At 37.5% G+C, this 19,876-nt stretch overlaps 2 protein-coding genes across 2 annotated transcripts in view; one reads left to right on the top strand and one right to left on the bottom strand.

The window, feature by feature from the left end:
- The window catches only part of LOC105668274 (uncharacterized), a 212,564-nt gene that overhangs the window by 181,815 nt on the left and 10,873 nt on the right, over positions 1–19,876 (bottom strand). The gene's annotated exons all lie outside the window — the stretch shown is intronic.
- Positions 1,615–19,876, top strand: part of LOC105668273 (uncharacterized) — a 112,568-nt gene continuing 94,306 nt past the window's right edge. Inside the window, exon 1 of the mRNA XM_067358690.1 lies at positions 1,615–4,417. Within this exon, the coding sequence (XP_067214791.1) occupies positions 2,041–4,417 (2,377 nt within the window). The 5' untranslated portion in view covers positions 1,615–2,040. The remainder of the gene's footprint in view (positions 4,418–19,876) is intronic.

Below are 19,876 nucleotides of genomic sequence, written 5' to 3'. Positions count from 1 at the left end.
ATAAAATTTCTGTAATGTAATGCATACATACATATATGCCGTGAAGACACGTAATAAACGTAATGATATTTGTCTTATCTCTTCACAGAGGAATATAGTGTAAAAGTTAATATATCAGCCTGTATTAAAGCTGACGTAAAATTAACTTTAAGATAAAGCTTAAATGCGAGAGAGCTTTGATATTAGTAATAAATCTTAATAAGAGTTTAATCTAAATAAACCAGAAAGATTCTTCACAAAGTTATGTCATTCGCATTACATTTTTTTCAGTGGCTTTGATCTAATTATTCCTTTACATGCTAAATTCGATCTATATAATCACCAATAGCCATTATTCTATATAGTGCAGATTACATAATGGTTCCCACGATCGAGTCATTAATCTGGATACGAAACAAACGAATTTAGTCTAGAATCACCCACGCGTTCTACGCATTTGTGCGCGCACCTGTGCACGAGAAATGAAAACACATACGGGTCTACGCTGATATTCGTGACACGTCCCACGTGCCGGAATTCCTGCACCCTACCCGATGAATCCCGCGGGATTTATTTTCGGATCGGTATGACGCCACCGCGCTCGTTTACAGTAGTGCCGCGCCGCACAGTCCCGAATTCGCTTCTCTCGACGCGTCCTCAGTGAGGTCCACGGCTGTCTCCCGTACGAGTCACGCGACGATTAATCGATATATCCGCCGATCGGCGGATCGAACGTGCCGAGCACGCGCCGAAAGCGACCACCGCGAATCTGTGATCGATCACGCGATTTCCAGGCGAACGAACGAATTCCGCGAACGAGGAAAAAGTTACTCGCGTGCGATTAAAAACATTTTCTTCTTTTAAACATTTTGTATTCGAAATTCCTCGAAAGTATACGTGTATTAGTAATACCAGGAGAGTGGATTTTCACTGAGGATCGTGATATACTGTTGATTAATTCAAGTTTCGTCGCTCGATATAGAAACGCTTTTGTACGAAATAATGAAGTTGCCGTCTATGATATCAACGGAAAAATCTCGCTGACATTTTCAATTGAGAGTTACGTATTTTAATTATACGTTGCCAAGATGTGCTTAATACTGCGCTCGCATCGATATAGATGTACGTAAACATACTATCATACGAGTCCACGTGTAGTATCATTTTGTGAGCGGATCGAAAACTCGTCGTCTGTTTTCGCAAATTACAAGTGACGCATTGAAACGCGAGGAAGATGGATCTTTCGCGAATACGCCTGCGACATGAAACGTGACGCGAAACCGTATGTGCATCTTCCTCCCTCCTCCGCTGCCTTCGCTAACCAGAAAAGAAAGTCGACACGAGTCTCGAGCCGCCGCCGCCGCAAATTTGACAGGCTGCCAAGTCCGCGAGGTCGCGTTACATAAGCGATGTAACGCGCGCGAACTTGGATTATTGCGTCCGCGAACACGAGCGAATCGGCAATCCGCTAGTTCACGATCGTACTTGCGCTTCGTCGTCGATCATGTGATCGTGCGACGAATGCAATAGCTCGGATGCCGCAACGCAAGAACGCATACTACTGCACGCGGCTGCTACTCGCGGTTGCTCGTAAAACGGGACTGTAGTTTTAACTTATCGCTAGACCGGTCGTTCTGCGTCCGCGTCTCGCTGTGAAAATCGTTTCTCGAATAACGATCGTGTGAAGTGACATCCGCAATAATCTTCTCACGCTTACGAAATAGTGCTACGGCTCAGAAAATTTATTTATCATTTGTGATTGCTACATATGAATTCTTGCTTTGAAAATAATTTTTGTTGCGTCGTCGAAAGAATAAGCGTTCATCGAACGAGCAGCGAGGTGAACGAGCGAGCGTTTCGGTGAAGCAAGACAGACAACGGTCAGTCTTCCGCAGGATCCATAAAATTCATCAAGACAAGACAGGGTCCGTTAAGAAATCGAGACGGCGAACCCGTTCGGAACGAGGAATTAATCGGGACGATCGAGCGAGCGAGCGAGCGAGGCGGTTTTTCCGGTAAGTTATTCGAGCGAGAACGAGCAAACGAGAAAGAACCGGGATCATGAAGAACGCCCATCCGATCGTCAGCGCGAGAACTTCCAGTCCGGTCGGTCCGGATTCCACAGGCCTCGGCGAGCCGGTGGAGCCGATCATCCGACTGAAACTGCAGAAACCGCTGCACTGGGAATGGGAGCTGACGACGTCCGCCGACGCACTGCCTGTCATCCAACTATTAGATAAGAACGGTCGGCTGCTTGTGGAAACCACCGGCCGAACGGCGCAGCGAGCCAGAGGCTCCTTCAGGGAGGGACTGAGAACACACGAACAATTTCCCGTCGACGAATCCCGGGCTAGCTCGAAGAGCAAAGAACAAACGTCTTCACCGTCGACGTCGTCTACCGCGTCGTCGTTCGTCGCGACGGCGATGCAAGGTAACCGCAACTTTGACGGCTTTAGCAACAAATTCGGTACGTGTAACTTCGCGCCGCGAAAGTCTCGAAGCGACGTTAATATTAAGGAAGGACGAGGTAGAAAAAAACACTCCGTCGTGGAAGACGCGACGATGAAAACGAAGGACGAAAGAAACATCGAAGAAGCAACGACGGCATTCAAGATATACTCCGCCGGGGATTATCTTCGACAGCAGATTATGGACGAATTACATACGCGAAGCACAATCGGACAAACTCCCGAGGAAATCGCCAAGAACAGATGTAGAAAGGTCAAGGCGTATTTGAGAAGTCAGAGCGAGAGTTTGTTAAGTTTAGTTCGCGAAGAAGACTGCGACGGAGATGAAGCAAAGAATGTAAAAATCGGATCGAATGGAAAGACTGCTAGAAGTCGTAGTTTAAAGCGAAACGACACAACCAGCTCTGAAAAGAAAAACTTGAATGAAGAAAACAGAAAGGTGAAATCGTATCTACAAACTCGAACCACTATAATCTCGCCGGATAACTCGGCGAAAGAGAGTTCCAAGCCGAACGAAGAGAATGATAGAGTAGTTCGCAAGATAAAGGATGACATGAACGAGGAGGAGCTGACAAGAATCAGAGCATTCCTACGCGATAAAATACAGCAACGAATGAATATGGAGCAGGCGCGTTCGAGATCGGCCGTTCGCACCGGTGCGTCAGAAATCGTCGAGAACGGGATCAAGAAGAGATACTCCGATTACAGTCATGAGGACAATCGCAAAAACTACAAAACGCGAAAGGTGCGCAGCGAGACGAGCATCCTGCGATTCGATCCCGAAGTGCTCGAGAGGGAAAGATTGAAGTCGGGTAAGCAATTGGAAAAAGAGAAGTCGAACTGTAGAGGATCCTCAGAGGATTCTCAACTTCAAAGGCAATCGCGTAACTATCGACGATCGAGAAGTGAAGTCTTGGTCGAAGCTTTGGAACCGGACGATCAAGCGAAGTCGCAACTAAAGAGAGCCTCGTCGAGTCTAGAAAAAAGGAAGCTCTACCGAAAAACCAAGAGCGACGTTTTGCTCGGACAAGCGGCGGCGGCGGCAATGACGACAGCGGCGGGTAGTGCGGAAAGTACCAAGGTCCTTTTCAATCCCCCGAGACGTATAAAAAGTCAAGAGAATGTGGAGAGATCCTGGCGGGAATATAAAGAGCGAAAGAGGAGCGAGAGGCTTCGCCGAGAATCGGAGAGGGAAGCGCCCGAAGAGGACGACTTCATGAGTAAACCGAGATGGAAGGATCTGCAACGCGATCTCTGTTCCTCGCGCAACTGCAAGATCTGCCAAAACCTGAGAAACTGCATGGACCCATTTCACGAACGCGACGAAAACTCACATCAAAAGAGCGAAGAATTGTCAACCAGGAATGGAACCGCCGTAAAGTTTTCCGAGGAAGAAATTTCGTCGACAAACAGCAGCAGACCCGGCACCAGTCTACAGGAAAATTACTTGCTCGTCGTTGAGGGGGACGCAGATAAATCACCTGTCATTGCCAAGATACAAGCGAGAGATCGCGGCAATGGTGTCGGCGGCGTGTCTGCAGTAAGTATCAATTCCCCGGACTTCGGATATAATTCGATTCCTTCGAAGAACGCCTTTAAGGATTATCGGGAGCTGTACGCTCGCTCGAACGTTAAGAAAAGCGACACCTTCAAGATCGTCGACGGAAGCGAGGATCTGGAGGAACGCGCGAACGATTCCGACTCGAAGATAAATGGCGGCGTCGGTTCCGACAGTGATCTTGGTTATCTGAACGGTGAGGGTTCGCTGGCGAACAAATCGAACGAGGACATCACCAGGGATTACTTCAAGAGAGTTTACGAACTGTTGAAGAGGAGGCAGGAGGAGGTGCGAAAATCGACGAATGGAAGCCACGAATTTCCGAATCACGATGATTCTTCATCCTCGAATTACGTTGAGGAGATGCAAACGAAGAGACAACGGCGCAGAAAAAAGGATAAAAGCCCGCAAGGTAAGATATAATATTAAATTTTTGTGATTTTAATTATTAATTATTAGTTACTTGTTATTCATTATAATTAATAACTACGAAATAATTTATATCAATATTACAAATAATTATTAATTTATAATCATCAATCATGGAATAATTTATATTATTTAAGTAAATTATCGTAATTTTGTTATTTATAGTTACTAATTATTATTAATACTATTTTTTTCTCTCTTTCATGTCATTCTTTATCTTTTAAACAGCTTTATCTTCTTCCTTCGATTTGAAACTCTCTTTTGTCAAGTCTTCTATCAAGATTATAGTATTGATTAACTAGCAATCTTTATCCAATAATCATATCATTACTAATGCAAGCGTAATAAATTATAATAACACAATTATTTAAATAATGGATTCTAATATTATTCATGTAATTATTATTTTATACCTATTCGTGTATTTAATGTTTTATACTATAAATTTCGAGTTACAATTCTGATTTCTAGTTCTGTAATTTTTCAAGAATGTGATAACATATTTATGAGAAAATTTCATAAAACATTCTCAAGACTATATTAATTAAAAAAATAAATAAAAGCTATAGAACTCGCAAGGAAAGCTTCTCGCAGAGAAACTACACTCGGGAAATGCCAAAACTCTGGTAAAACAGTAATTACAAGCGATACCTGAGAACTTTAATTTACATTGCCTGCGATGTACAACAACCTCTCCGCAGGATGGTACGCCAGATATCGCCCTTGTGCCTTTTGCTAATGTGAAAAGTTCCGCGAAAACATGCCCGCCTTCATTGTACCCACTCGTATTTATGCAATGCCGCTCGTATTATCACGCGTTTTAAAAATATTTAATAAGAGAACAAAATTTAATAATAACGAAAGTTTTCGCATCTTATCAAACTAAAACTAGCATTTTATCATATTTTTCAATAGTAATTTTTAATACTATCATATATCTTTTTTTATAATTTAAGCAATAACAAATCATACGATATATTATTATTTAACCCCTGTCGAGCTGCCTCCCCTCCCTCCCCCCTCCCACCTTGCACAAATAAAAAAACCAATAGCGCAAAATTATAAGCTATTTATAAGCTTTCATATTCCGCAAATTAAAATTTTTGAACTCGTCACGCTGAGCATGAATTTAATGTTTTTCGTGGGGGGGGGGGGGGGGCTGAGTCGATATCGATTAAAGGATGTTCGTGAACCTAGCATATCATTTTCCAGCAGATCAAAAATAAAAGAGAGTTCTTGTCGCATGCAGTCGAGTTCTATAGTTCCTTATAGTTTTTAGTAATAGTTCTGGTGATTTTATCCAAAAAAACACCAATCGAAAAAATGATCTGCTAACTTCCCGTAGCAGATCATTTTCTAGCAGATCAAAAATAAAAGAGAGTTCTTGTCGCATGCAGTCGAGTTCTATAGTTCCTGATAGTTTTTAATGATAGTTCTGGTGATTTTATAAAAAAAAACACCGATCGAAAAAAATGATCTGCTACGGAAAGTTAGCAGATAAAAAATAGAGGACACTGAACATATATGTGATATGCTGGCCGTATATTGATAGTTCTGTTGATAATTAAAGAGTTTTCGTGTAGTTCTGAGCCAGTACATTGCTTTTCCAAAGAGTTCTGACGACTAAAATAATTAGAAAATTTTTTAACAATTATTTTACCCGAAAAACACGCATTTTTGTACATATATGTGATATGCTGGCCGCATATTGATAGTTCTGCTAAAAATTAGACAGTTCTCTTCTAGTTCTGGGCGAGTACATTGCTTTTCCAAAAAGTTCTGACGACTAAAATAATTAGAAAATTTTTTAAACAATTATTTTACCCGAAAAACACGCATTTTTGAGTATATGTGTGATATGCTGGCCGTATATTGATAGTTCTGTTAATAATTAAAGAGTTTTCGTGTAATTCTGGGCAAGTACATTGCTTTTCCAAAAAGTTCTGACGACTAAAATAATTAGAAAATTTTTTAAACAATTATTTTACCCGAAAAACACGCATTTTTGTACATATATGTGATATGCTGGCCGTATATTAATAGTTCTGTTAATAATTAAAGAGTTTTCGTGTAGTTCTGGGCAAGTACATTGCTTTTCCAAAGAGTTCTGACGACTAAAATAATTAGAAAATTTTTTAAACAATTAATTTACCCGAAAAACGCGCATTTTTGAGCATATGTGTGATATGCTGGCCGCATATTGATAGTTCTGCTAAAAATTAGACAGTTCTCTTCTAGTTCTGGGCGAGTACATTGTTTTTCCAAAGAGTTCTGACGACTAAAATAATTAGAAAATTTTTTAAACAATTAATTTACCCGAAAAACACGCATTTTTGAGCATATGTGTGATATGCTGGCCGTATATTGATAGTTCTGTTAATAATTAAAGAGTTTTCGTGTAGTTCTGGGCAAGTACATTGCTTTTCCAAAGAGTTCTGACGACTAAAATAATTAGAAAATTTTTTAAACAATTAATTTACCCGAAAAACGCGCATTTTTGAGCATATGTGTGATATGCTGGCCGCATATTGATAGTTCTGCTAAAAATTAGACAGTTCTCTTCTAGTTCTTAGAACTACACGAAAACTCTTTAATTATTAACAGAACTATCAATATACGGCCAGCATATTACACATATGCTCAAAAATGCGTGTTTTTCGGGTAAATTAATTGTTTAAAAAATTTTCTAATTATTTTAGTCGTCAGAACTCTTTGGAAAAGCAATGTACTCGCCCAGAACTAGAAGAGAACTGTCTAATTTTTAGCAGAACTATCAATATGCGGCCAGCATATCACACATATGCTCAAAAATGCGCGTTTTTCGGGTAAATTAATTGTTTAAAAAATTTTCTAATTATTTTAGTCGTCAGAACTCTTTGGAAAAGCAATGTACTGGCTCAGAACTACACGAAAACTCTTTAATTATCAACAGAACTATCAATATACGGCCAGCATATCACATATATGTTCAGTGTCCTCTATTTTTTATCTGCTAACTTTCCGTAGCAGATCATTTTTTTCGATCGGTGTTTTTTTTTATAAAATCACCAGAACTATCATTAAAAACTATCAGGAACTATAGAACTCGACTGCATGCGACAAGAACTCTCTTTTATTTTTGATCTGCTAGAAAATGATCTGCTACGGGAAGTTAGCAGATCATTTTTTCGATTGGTGTTTTTTTGGATAAAATCACCAGAACTATTACTAAAAACTATAAGGAACTATAGAACTCGACTGCATGCGACAAGAACTCTCTTTTATTTTTGATCTGCTGGAAAATGATATGCTAGGTTCACGAACATGATTAAAGGTTGTTTGAGGACTAAGGGGATGAGCTTAAAAATCGAAACTATATCAGTTAAAAAGCTCATAAATAGCTCTTAATTCTACCGCAAAGATTAATGCAATATTTTTATTTTTAAGCGGTGGGGGGAGGGCTGAGTCGATATCGACTCAGAACGAAAAACATTAAATTCATGCTCAGCGTAACGAGTTCAAAAATTTTAATTTGCGGAATATGAAAGCTCATAAATAGCTTATAATTTTACGCTATTGGTTTTTTTATTTGTGCAAGATGGAGGGGGCAACTCGACAGGGGTTATTATTTAAGCATATAAAGTTAGCACCCCGAGATTAAAAATTTCATAATTTTATAGATAATAAATAGATACGTCAAAACTATTTTCTAATAATTGTAAACTTATATTATTTGTTACGATACTCAACATCTTTTCAGGTTCGTGGCAGTTAATTTCCCTCCCTTTTATAAGTGGTTTCGCGCCGCGGAAAACTCTGTTTTCGCTTTCAATGCATTTTCTTACAATTCCCAACTGTTCGCCTCTAGACTTCCAATATCCGTTCTGTCGATCCTTCAAACTTTGAAGAGATTTCTACTCCTGCATAAGCTCTCGTAAAATAATTAGATTTTACCTGGATGGCAAAGTCTGTGTATTGATCTCACGATAAATTGCGAGAAATAATATTTTCATTAAGAAGAAAAAAAAATACAAAATTCTCCGTGCACTATAATTATATTATTCAAAAATTTATAAATAATTATTGGTCATGGTAAATATTTAATAATATTAATTGCAAATAATTATAACAAATAAGAGCAAAAAATAATTTAAAAAGCATATTTTAAAATATTATTTAATCCTTAATCATCGAAAAAAGGTAATACTAAATTTTTACATGTTGTTTACATGTCACAGTTCTGTTATTTGTTCAACTGTACATTATAGGACAAGCAACAACGTTCGATGAAATTCACCAATTATTGATCTTTAACTTTTATGAATTATAAAGCGCGACCTTCTCCCAGTCTGCTGGATAAAGAAATCCTACCTCGAAAGAAAAATACTGGACAGATCTCTGAAAGCCAGAAAACTCCTCTCGGGCATTGTCAATTCTCAGAAGCCTTACGTAAACTTCGAGTCTTTCGGCTTAAAGGCTTGGCAAGCCTCTCCCTTAGGGTTTATGAAAATCACGAAAAAAGCTCTCGCACACACTTATCTCTGATCCGTTCATTGCTTTTGCGAGGTTACTCCATTATTATGACAAAAAATGAGACGTGAGTGTAATGTTTTAAACTATAGGCCGTTTTGAATTTCAATCTGAAAGAGATGCAATCATTCTCTGCCGACCGCGTTCTCCCACGAGATAAATAATTCAATTTACGCTCGCCTAGAAGAGACGTAATTTATTATCTCCTATTGGGAGGTCATTACGCGAATTCCCGTACAATCATTCTTCGCAAACTTCTCGGCCGTTTTATAATTCCCGACGCATCAATTATGAAACTGTAGAAACTTAAAAATCTCTTAATATAAATATATTTGAAAAAAGATATTCCAGTTTCGCGAAAAAATTATATAAAATTTGCACACTTCCATTAATATAATTTATAATATTTGTCAAAGTTTTTGTTTCACGTCATTTAATCAAATAATGTGATTAAAAAGATTTCAAGCTATATAATTTGATTCACCAAAATGGTTACCGTAATCAAGTTATTTAAAAGCTGTAATGAGAACTTTGCATAAATAGAATTTAATAATAATTTTATAAATACTGCTGATATTTTAACGAGCTCAATATATTAATAAATCAATAATATCCTGTAATGTACAGTTGAGCAAAATAAATTGCACGACTAATTGAATAACTCTTTTCTTCGGCGAGAAAAATGTCACAGACAAAAGTTCTGGCGCCTTAATTAAAACATATCACAGCAGCATCCTGGCATTTATACATATAGAAAAAGAAACAGAAACGTGGAACGTCCGCTGATCACTAATGTGAGATAAAACGAATTCCCGTTCTCCCTTCTAGCTACGTGACATCAGTACGGCGGCTCGCGCACAGAGGTGCAGAGCGGAAGTTGGCACGCATGCGGCGCTTCCGCTATGTACCCCTCGGAACATTGTAAGAAACGAGAATTCTCGAATAAGAAATTTGTAGGCGGCGAAACAAACGCGTTACACCGGAAATCACGCACGCCTACTTCCGGAAATGTTCGCAAAGATCCGAGACATGCGACAATCGAGCGCGGCATTTCTGACACCTGGCTACACACCTGGCTACACACCTTATATGATTCCAATCTAGTAGATTCATTAATGTAGCACTGTATTAATATATTAACTGCCAAATGCCAAAATATCTGCTATTTTCCTAATTATTTACTCACTAAATTTAATAATTTAATTCAACGTTCTGCATCTCATTATAAATAATTTTAATCTTTATTGCAATGACAGTTTGCACTGCTATTACTAACAAGCAATACCATTAATATTCCAATGTTAGTCAACTGCGTTTAATAATTTTTTTTACTTGGTAAATTACGTCATATTTCCATCGACATGACTGTTCCAATAATTGCGTATCGGAAATCACTCTCATTATACGGGAGTTTAACTCGCTTGATGGCTTTCGAAAGTTCGCAAACATCAAAAACTTTCTGCATTAATGACTCATGCAAAGCAGAAACAGACGACATTTTCGGCAACTAGCAATTCGAGAATAATTATAACAAAAATCAACCAAGAATTAATTACAAAAAGGGAGGGGGGGGAGAGAGAGAGAGAGAGAGAGAGAGAGAGAGAAAGAGAGAGAGAGAGAGAATTTTCAACGGCAGACTTGCACACGAGCAAGAAGGTACCGGTTTATACCCGGTTCTTGTGACGAGCTTTCAGCCAAAGAGATTAGCGTTACGCCGTTGCTCCGTCGCGAAAATGCACCGGTGCAGCTGTAGCGTCCGTTCTCGCAGTCGCAACGACTGTTGCCGACATTGCAATCTCTTTACATCGTACTCCTGCAATCTTTTCGCCTTTATCATCTTCAACCCGGATTTTCGCGTACATTGAATTACATTTCTGCGGTATCTAAACATCGCCATCTCGAGCCAAAAGTCATTCGTTTGCATTTCATTACTCTAGGCAGTCAAAACAAATATACTTGAAATTTGCACGATATAATTGCGTACGCTATTCCTTTTCAAAAATATCACGAATAATTTACATCTACTTCGGTAAATAAACAATCATAATTAATAATAAAACCACAGAGTTAATAGCTTCCGCAAACGTTAAAATAGTACTTAAATATTCTCACAAATATATGACTCGAATGCATAATTGAGAACGAAGTTATTCACGTAGCTATTTTAAATGATACCAGAAATTAGGAGAATGTAGGGACATAAACGAATGATAATTAGTTTAATGAACGTTTGCATTCGCTAGTTTTCCCGTCAATTGATGTGCCGGAATATGTGGAATAATTCCAACCGATTACAAGTGTTATATTGCAACGATTTTAATATTTCCGTCACGTCTGCCGACGGCAATTATTTTCTCGTTATGGGCGAACGGACTTGTGCAAAATCCCAACGCAAGCACGGAAACCGCGGTTTCAAGCGAAGCGACATAAAAGGTGTATTTCGTGCGTCGTTGGCCTTGGTTCAAAACGTTGAAAGCTACGTGTAGCAAGTGTCTGAACATTGATGGACTTGTTGCTAGACACGAAACGTCGCGTCTGACGCTGGCAAGCAGATAATTGGCTTGCAGCGTCGCTTCAATAAATCGCGTTCTCTTTATGTTTAATAGATATATGTAGAACAAAATATAATATTATAAGAAGAAATTTTTATGTCAAAGCATCTTCGAAGAATAACCAAATCGACGAGATCAATTTTAAACGCCTTTTTGCGTTGCTGAAATCCGCGATATAATCGTGAAAATAAAACAAATGGAAATAGAATCAGAAAAATTCACCGTTTCCTTTTGCATGTTTGTAGCAAACCATGTCAAAGAGCTTTCCATGCGCGCCATAAAGACGGCTTAACAAGTATCTGCATCGCTAACATCCTTTGATCAATTAAATTGCAGGAGCATCCTTGTGCATCACCGCATATACGTACACAGTGTTCGTTACATAGAAGCGCAATGGTGGAACACTATGTGGTTATTGCACAAATACTTGCTAAACTTGTACATGCAACGTGCAAATATCCATGTACATTTAAGATGAAAATTTTAACAAAAGCATAAGCATTCTATTTCAAAATAGAATTATAACTGTAATTTTCTTTTTCATCTGCTGCTATGTTTTCTTTATTTCTATCTTTAGTATAGAAATTCGTTAGAATTTCTTGGTATTCATGATAAAGCATTACATCGAAGACTGTTCATGTGATGAGAACAATGTAACGAGTTTCTCTACTGTAGCCCTTTAATAAGAGAGACGACAAAGTTTGGGGGAAATCCGTTGAGGAGAAGTTGTCTAACCCCGTAATATCAAAGTTCAATTACGCCTGATGCAAAAGTTACATTAAAAATCGCACAATTATATTATCGTCGCTTCCTCGCGCGGTGCTTTGCATTACGTTTTTAACGAAAGATACATAGAAAGTGGTGCGCTTTAACGCGCTTTCTAGAAAGTAACTTTATAAACCGAAGTGCAAACACAGCTTCCACAAACTGTCGCCTTTCCAACTACTTTTCTGTTATTTGTAACTATTCTAAAGCGTAAATATTATTTCACCGTGCTAAATACATAATATAATTTTCATTTCAAAATATATCATAAACAAACAAACAAAACAATAGATCTTTTTTATAAATTAAATATTTCTCATTTTTCACAGCTTTCCTAATTCTGCAAATAATTTTATCTTATATGCTTTTTCTAGACATTAATTCCAAAAATTATTTTAGGGCAGTTTCAGAAAAACAAAAATGGATATGTCTACTATTAATCTTTTTTAAAAAGTAATTTTTTTAACAGATTATTCCTATGGGGAATTAAGATAAAAAATCGTCTGCTGTGTGAAAACTGCGGAAAAACTCTTTTTTTGGTTGAATCCCGATTTGGATACACATACTTCGTTGTACGAGGGCACCATGAAAAATTGAAATGTCCCGCGTGGAGCTGTTTCGCGATATTGGTTTCTCGTGCCGAAATTTAATGCGTGCTCGACCCGAATGAACAATTCTGTGGCGAAATAAGACAGATTGGGGACAACTGTTTCCGAGCGATTACAATCGCCCTTGCGATATATTAAACTCTACTCGAACAAAGTGGTATTTTGATTGAGATATCTTTACTATTCAAATAATAGAATAATAGAAAATAATAACACGAAAAAAGAAACATGTATATTCATATACATGTATCATGACATGTTCCTACAAGGAGAAAATTTTATATCAGAAATTATTATGTACGGTAGTAGCCGCGGACTATGAAGGAATTATAAAAACTTTTACTATGCTTTTCATATTGCTTTTCATATTGTGAAACAGTAAAAATTTTCGGTCCGCAGTTACTGTCGTACATAGTAATTTTTGATATAAAATTTTCTCCGTGTACCAAATTGTGTAGATCAATAGCTACTAATGCTCAATTTTTTTTCATTACTGAAGAATTTTTTAAATTATGTCTACTAATGCCTTTGAATCTGTGCATCACAATGCTATTAATTTATCCCTTATATAGATCGTACCGTAAACTGTGTCAAATGAGTAGCCATTACGCTGTGAGCATCCACACGTGACAATTAACGCAACCGATCACCAGTATCGCTACTTTCCGCTCGACCGCGTTTGCTATTAGTTGAATATCGCACAAATCCTGTCCAATAGTGCAAATAAATTTAATAACTACACCATTCTAAAATATATGCTATATTTTGATTTTAATTAGCATAGATAATTCTAAAAGAGTGCAATATCTATGTGTATGAAACGCGGCCAACGGAGTTCGAAAGAGAATCGCTTGTACCGGCTTGTACCGCTTTGAATTTCGTTTGCACTTCAACCGGACCGAAAGTACCGAGTTTTGCAATTTTTAACAATACATAAATACGGTAACTCGGCTATTTTTTAAGATATCGAAACGCGGCCAACGGGCCTAATTTAAAAAAAAATTTTTTTTATTTAAATAACGAAATTCAAAGCGATACAAGCCAGCACAAACAATTCTCCTTCGAACTCCGTTGGCCGCGCTTCGACATCCCAAAAAATAGCCGACTTGCCTGACCATTGCGTGACCACGCAATGTCCAAAATCCCTCGACCCTCTCGCCCCTCTCAAAATCCAAATCTGTTAGGAACCCTTCTCAAACGGTACAATGCAGTACAGTCGAGAAAAAATCATCCTTCGAAAAGTGTGGGGCCACTCAAAAAATTCAAAAATTTCGATCCTTTGAAAATCCGCGCGTGACTTCAAAAAATCAACCATGGCACAATCCGGCACAATGCAGCACAACCTCGACTATCCCAACCCTATTAAAGTGTGGGGCCAACTTCATACACATGCAATATCTTGAATAAGAAAATTTGCCCCTGTTCGTGTACATTCACAAATCATCAATGCATCATAAATTATTTCCACAATTTTGCTACGAGTAATATGAATTATAAATTATTGCTATTATTGTAATAGCAAACTATTAACAATTAATTCTAATAAAAATATATCGTAAATATATTCTATGAATATACATATCGAAATATACATGAATTGTTTGAAAGTTTACAAAAGAGATTCATTAAAAATTTTCTTTTATAGTCAGACTATTTTTCGTATAAAATAATAATTCAAGATCACGTTTGCACGAGCTGCAATGCATTTCAATACGTGCAAGACAAGTTCAATTTTGAAATCGAGGACGTCGCATGTCGATGGAATTATCGATTCGTTTTCTTTCTGCTGTCACATACGGCGTGGCGTATTGTTGGCGGTAGCCCCGTTTAAAAACGCCAGGAAAGAATTATGCTTTAACGTTGGCACACTCTTCTTTTGCGGTTTTATTCATCAGCAACGGCTGCATCGTGTGTACATTGTCGTAATAAATTGCGTCGATGCAACTCGACGACGAATGACAAAAATTGTAAACGGCATTTTATTTTTTACGTTTTCGATCACGAGCGTTACCCAAATGTATAGTAATTATTCAATGATAAAAAACAATGACATGACACATTTGTTCGTTGCTCTGAAATTGAAAGTTTGTTCCGTGATTTATTTAATCGAGTCAAATGGCGAGAAAAAGAAGATCAACCGTTCGCTTTGCCAACTTATGATTTATATCGTTACGAGCGCAATTAAAACACCCTGAATTTTGTATTTTCGCCCGTTCGCGTGCACAGTAACAATTCGTGGAAATATCAGATACTCGGAAGAGTGGCCAGTAATAGTAACAGGAAAGTAGCTCAGCGAGTTATCCACGAGAAAGCTCTTGGAAGAGAATAATGTCTAAGTGGTTATAAAACTGTAAATTTATCTTGCTGGTTTACGAGGGCTTTTTTTATAAAATATAGTTATACTACAAATAAAAAGTTAATAGAAAATAAGATATTTCACTGAAAAATTTTTCATTTTGTGAGAATTTTTCTTAGCTGTTTGCACAGGCGGATAAATACAATTTATTTCTACCCAGCGATGTCATTATAAGAAATACTTGCTAAAGTTAAAATTGTAATTCTAAAGATATTTCAAATTGATAATGAAGGATCGTGATGCATTAGATTATGCAATCTTGACGCGGCACATTATCCCGATTACGTAATGCGACATCCATCTCTTTGGATGAATGGGAGATATACGAATCGACCGCAAACACCGCGTGGATGCTGAAACACAAGCTGTAACCCAAGCACTGCATATGCCGCCGACACCATGTTGCATATGCACAACAAACGGCAAAATATAATCCTATGTATATCTAACTCTGCTGTTATTTCATCAAACAAAAATAAAATCGCAAAAATTGTGTTCGACATATTTTTGATAACTGTATATGTAAAATATTTTTGTACGAATTTTTTTCAAGAGTTTGGTACCATAACTGTCCTTTACTTTTCGCCCTCGTTTCTCGTCCGTTTATTTGTTTAAAAACTAAGAATTTTCAAATTCTAGTTGCAATTTCTGAATATCCGAAATCGTTTAACTGATCGACAGAATCGCGTCGGCAGAATTCAGCGAGCCATAAATGTAGTTGCACGTGTGCACGTAACTACTGTGAAATTCAAAGGTGGTACAAGGCCACGGGATAATGGAACTTCGGAAACTGCAGCGCACACAGTATACTCCGAAAAGACAGTGGCCCGTGCAACGAGCCATAAACGTATGCGTGTTACATCGGTTATAACGGTTGTAAAGCTTTTATTAGCAATGCGTCAAAACAATGCAGATAGTGTCGATGATGTGCTCGCAAATACCTATCGGATATTATCTGCTTACAAAACACAGGTGATTTTAACAGTATTGTTTATATTACAGAAAGTAGTGTGTATATTTATGTAATAATTATTGCATGTAATACGGCAACTTTTAATAAAATCATATGTCTCTTACCGTACTGCTATTATGTAAGCAAAAAAAAAAAAAATCCTTTTTAAAAAGTGCCCATTAATATGATAATATATTTTAGCTTAAATAAAACAAGAAGTAATTACAATTGACAAAATAGATTCATAAATATCATATTATATATGTAATGTAATTGCCAAGGTATCAGTATACATATAATGGATATGTATATTCATGACATCTTTTATTAAAATTTTAATTTGTAGTTAGCATTCATGCAACGTCATATCTGCATTGGATTAGAGGCGTTATATCGATTCATGAGCGATGAGAGTTATCTGCATATCGATGCACGCGTATTAACGCGTAGGTAATGGAACACTACAAGTTGTAGAATCGCACGTAGCGACCGAAGGGTTGCAAGGGGCAGCGGGAGAAATCAGGAAATTCGAGAAGGAGCTACCCCTTTGTTGCGATGAGTCACGTCCGTGAAACTGTAGCCATCCCTTTCGCACGAAACTCGGCTGCGCGCAAGTCGTAAAAGTTCTCCAACACGCCTGCTTCCATTTCACTTGGATAATTCGGATTAAATCCCCAACTTCCGCGTGATTAGAAAAACGAATTTACGCCACCGTCTCCGCCAAAGAAAACGTCCTCTCTTCCGAATAATCATGAAAAGTAATCCGAACGGCGACCTGTCGAACGGCGCGCAGTCGTGTCTTCTTCTTCCGCGCGGAAGAAAGAGAGAGAACGAGCTGCGCCGCGAGTGAGGAACTTCCGACAAAGAATAAAGTAAGAGTAAAATGTATCCGCCGTTGGAAGATCTGAGTGAAACTTTATGCATCGAAGTGAATTTCAGATACCGATCCGGCCGCAGCGAACTGATATGCACGACATCGACGGCATCCATAGCGAATTTTATTTCAGCCAATACCCATTGTTTGCATAACGTGATATCTCAACTTCTATCATCATGAATACGTAATTTACGGATGAGCCGCCGCCGTGATCGGGATGCGATAAACTCTATTTTCAACGGCAAACTTGATTGGCATTAAGATACCGCGATAATCTCGCCGATAACTACTTCATCAAATATATTATAATTAGATGGGTTTTCCCTTAAATCAACCGTTATCTGCATAATATGCGTACTAATTGTTAATTACAAAAATCGAAAATCTCTGGCCCAAGTTCAAATAATAATAACATAAATATAACATAAATGTAATAGACAAGTGCATCGCGGAACTAATTCTTAGTGATACTTTATAAAATCTGCATTGCAAACAGATTTAATCCTAGCACAGAATTGTGGATTAAAATAACGTTCTCATACATTATGCGGTACATCAAGATAATATAACAGCATATATAAGATACATCGCACAGCGATCACGAACGCGTTGCATATGTTGCATGTATTTCGCTATGATTACTGAATTTAAAAGTTGTTTACTCAATTTGATTTTTTTAATGTTATTTTTAACGTATGCGGAGTGCATTGATAAATATCATACGTGAATTGCATCGTTTGTCGAAAACTCGATCATATTTGCCACTGGAAAAAGTTTCCAGTGTAAAATTCGTACGGTGATCAAATAAAATTAAGCTCTCCCTCCCTTTCTTCCCATATTTATCCCTATCATATCTATCTATCGCTCTATTTTCTCACGGATGTAATTGTCTTCTTGTCAGACATTGTGTATCTGCAAGCGTCGTCTTTGCGATTCTCAATTCTTCTAGAAATTCACGCAAGAACGATAAGCAGATAACTCGATATTACGTTTTGCAAAAATAAAAACGATATAAAATTGTTCATCGTCCCATAGAAAAATTGTTATTCGGTTTCTATTTTATATCGATGGTCGTATTCCCGGCTTGCGCCGAACGCTTATCCAATATTGTCGCAACAGATTGCACGTAATCTTAAAATTTACAAGCAAACCTTATTGACAGCATGACTGGACTCTTTTTCGCAAATATCCGCAAATATAAAATATTGCGTAAAAAATTTTCCAAAATTTCTCAGCTTGGAAGAAAAGACAAAAAGTGTACATTCAATTCGTGATTGCGAATAAAGGAAAAAAAAACTTATCTCTGGAATATTTGCTAAAATTACCATAAATTTCTTTTCGATTTCAGATCGGCAATGCTTTCGTCAATATGACGTCAGCGATATTACAGAGATCCGCCGGCGGCGTAGATTTAAAGCTCATGAAGTGTGAAACCGAATCTTAGCGCGGAAACGCGTTAGAATTCTCTTATTGTTCGTAATCCTAGTCTGGCTTTTGTTCGCAAATCGAGCTAGCAGACGGACAGACATGAGGAATGAGCGCGCGGGAACAGTTCCTCGCCGAGTCGAGAAAAGAAGCCGCGGTTCATATAAAAGACAAACTACTCTATATACTAATCTCCTGCTAGACAAATTGTAATAATCTGATGAACACAAAAGACAGATTCCCGTTACTCTCCGGTCCTGCGTATCAACCGCATATTAATTGCTGCGAGATTCGTCCGTTTCATGACGCACGCGCTGCCATTAGCCTTCTATCCACTTTCGTAACCTGCTGATTATTTCAAATGTCGGTAACCTTTCTCCCAGTTAGGCAATTAATTTTTCATTCCTTAATGAGCACGTTTACGTTCGTTATCCCACGAAAATGTGATGACTAACTCTAGAGCTGTTTTGGTTTAAAAATAATTCAAGATTAAATAACTTGTAATTTGAATCATTCTATCTACCTCGTATAGGAATTATCTTATTGATTTGTAATTAAGAAACGCGTACTTAGCAATTTATCACGACAAATATTGAGTCATGCGTTACAGAGTAATGACGACAAAATATTAAAGGAATGTCTTGAGATAAAATATTGAGCGATTATGAAAGTTCGTTATAATCGCGAGTTTATCGTCGTAAATAAATAAACGATTAGTCATGCAATTATAATGAATGAGAAGTATGGAGCGTGTAATAAACGACTTCGCTTATCGATCGATATATTATCATGTGCTGTCTGCTTCTGCTTAACTCCTGATACTTCGCCGACCGGATCAGCCACAGTTGCTTAGCTCATACACACGAAGAATATCAGAAGAACATGGCTAATTAGCATAGCCTGTGCTAATAAATATGACGCAACGATCGACTGATGTGTTCATTCCATATGTTTTTATTCTATATATATATATATATATATATATATATATATATATATGTATGTATATATATGTTGTGAGACTGGCGCATGCTCACTGTTCGCACTTTAGCCTCGTGTTCTATAAACCTATATAACGCATGACGTCAACATCTCATCTGTGTTAAAGCAAATAATTTTTCGTTACTGTCAGAATTGGTTTACGTGAAACAAACTATATATGGACTGCTTTCTATCGTAATAATGTAAAAAAACACGAATCAAAAAAATAAAACCTGACTTCAGAGGTTATGAAATAGAAAAAAAGCAAAAATATTTTTTATCGGCAATGCAAGCTGCACAAATAAAAGATCTCCAGCAAAATGTTTTAAAATGATATCATTAAAATAGTGCCTGTAATATTAGCATTAGAAGAAATATGAAATATTATAGTTTTCTTGAAAATTTCTCCAATTAGTT

This window comes from Linepithema humile, chromosome 7, assembly GCF_040581485.1.
Source record: "Linepithema humile isolate Giens D197 chromosome 7, Lhum_UNIL_v1.0, whole genome shotgun sequence".
Lineage (NCBI taxonomy): Eukaryota > Metazoa > Arthropoda > Insecta > Hymenoptera > Formicidae > Linepithema > Linepithema humile.
This window is presented reverse-complemented; position numbering and strand designations above follow the sequence as displayed.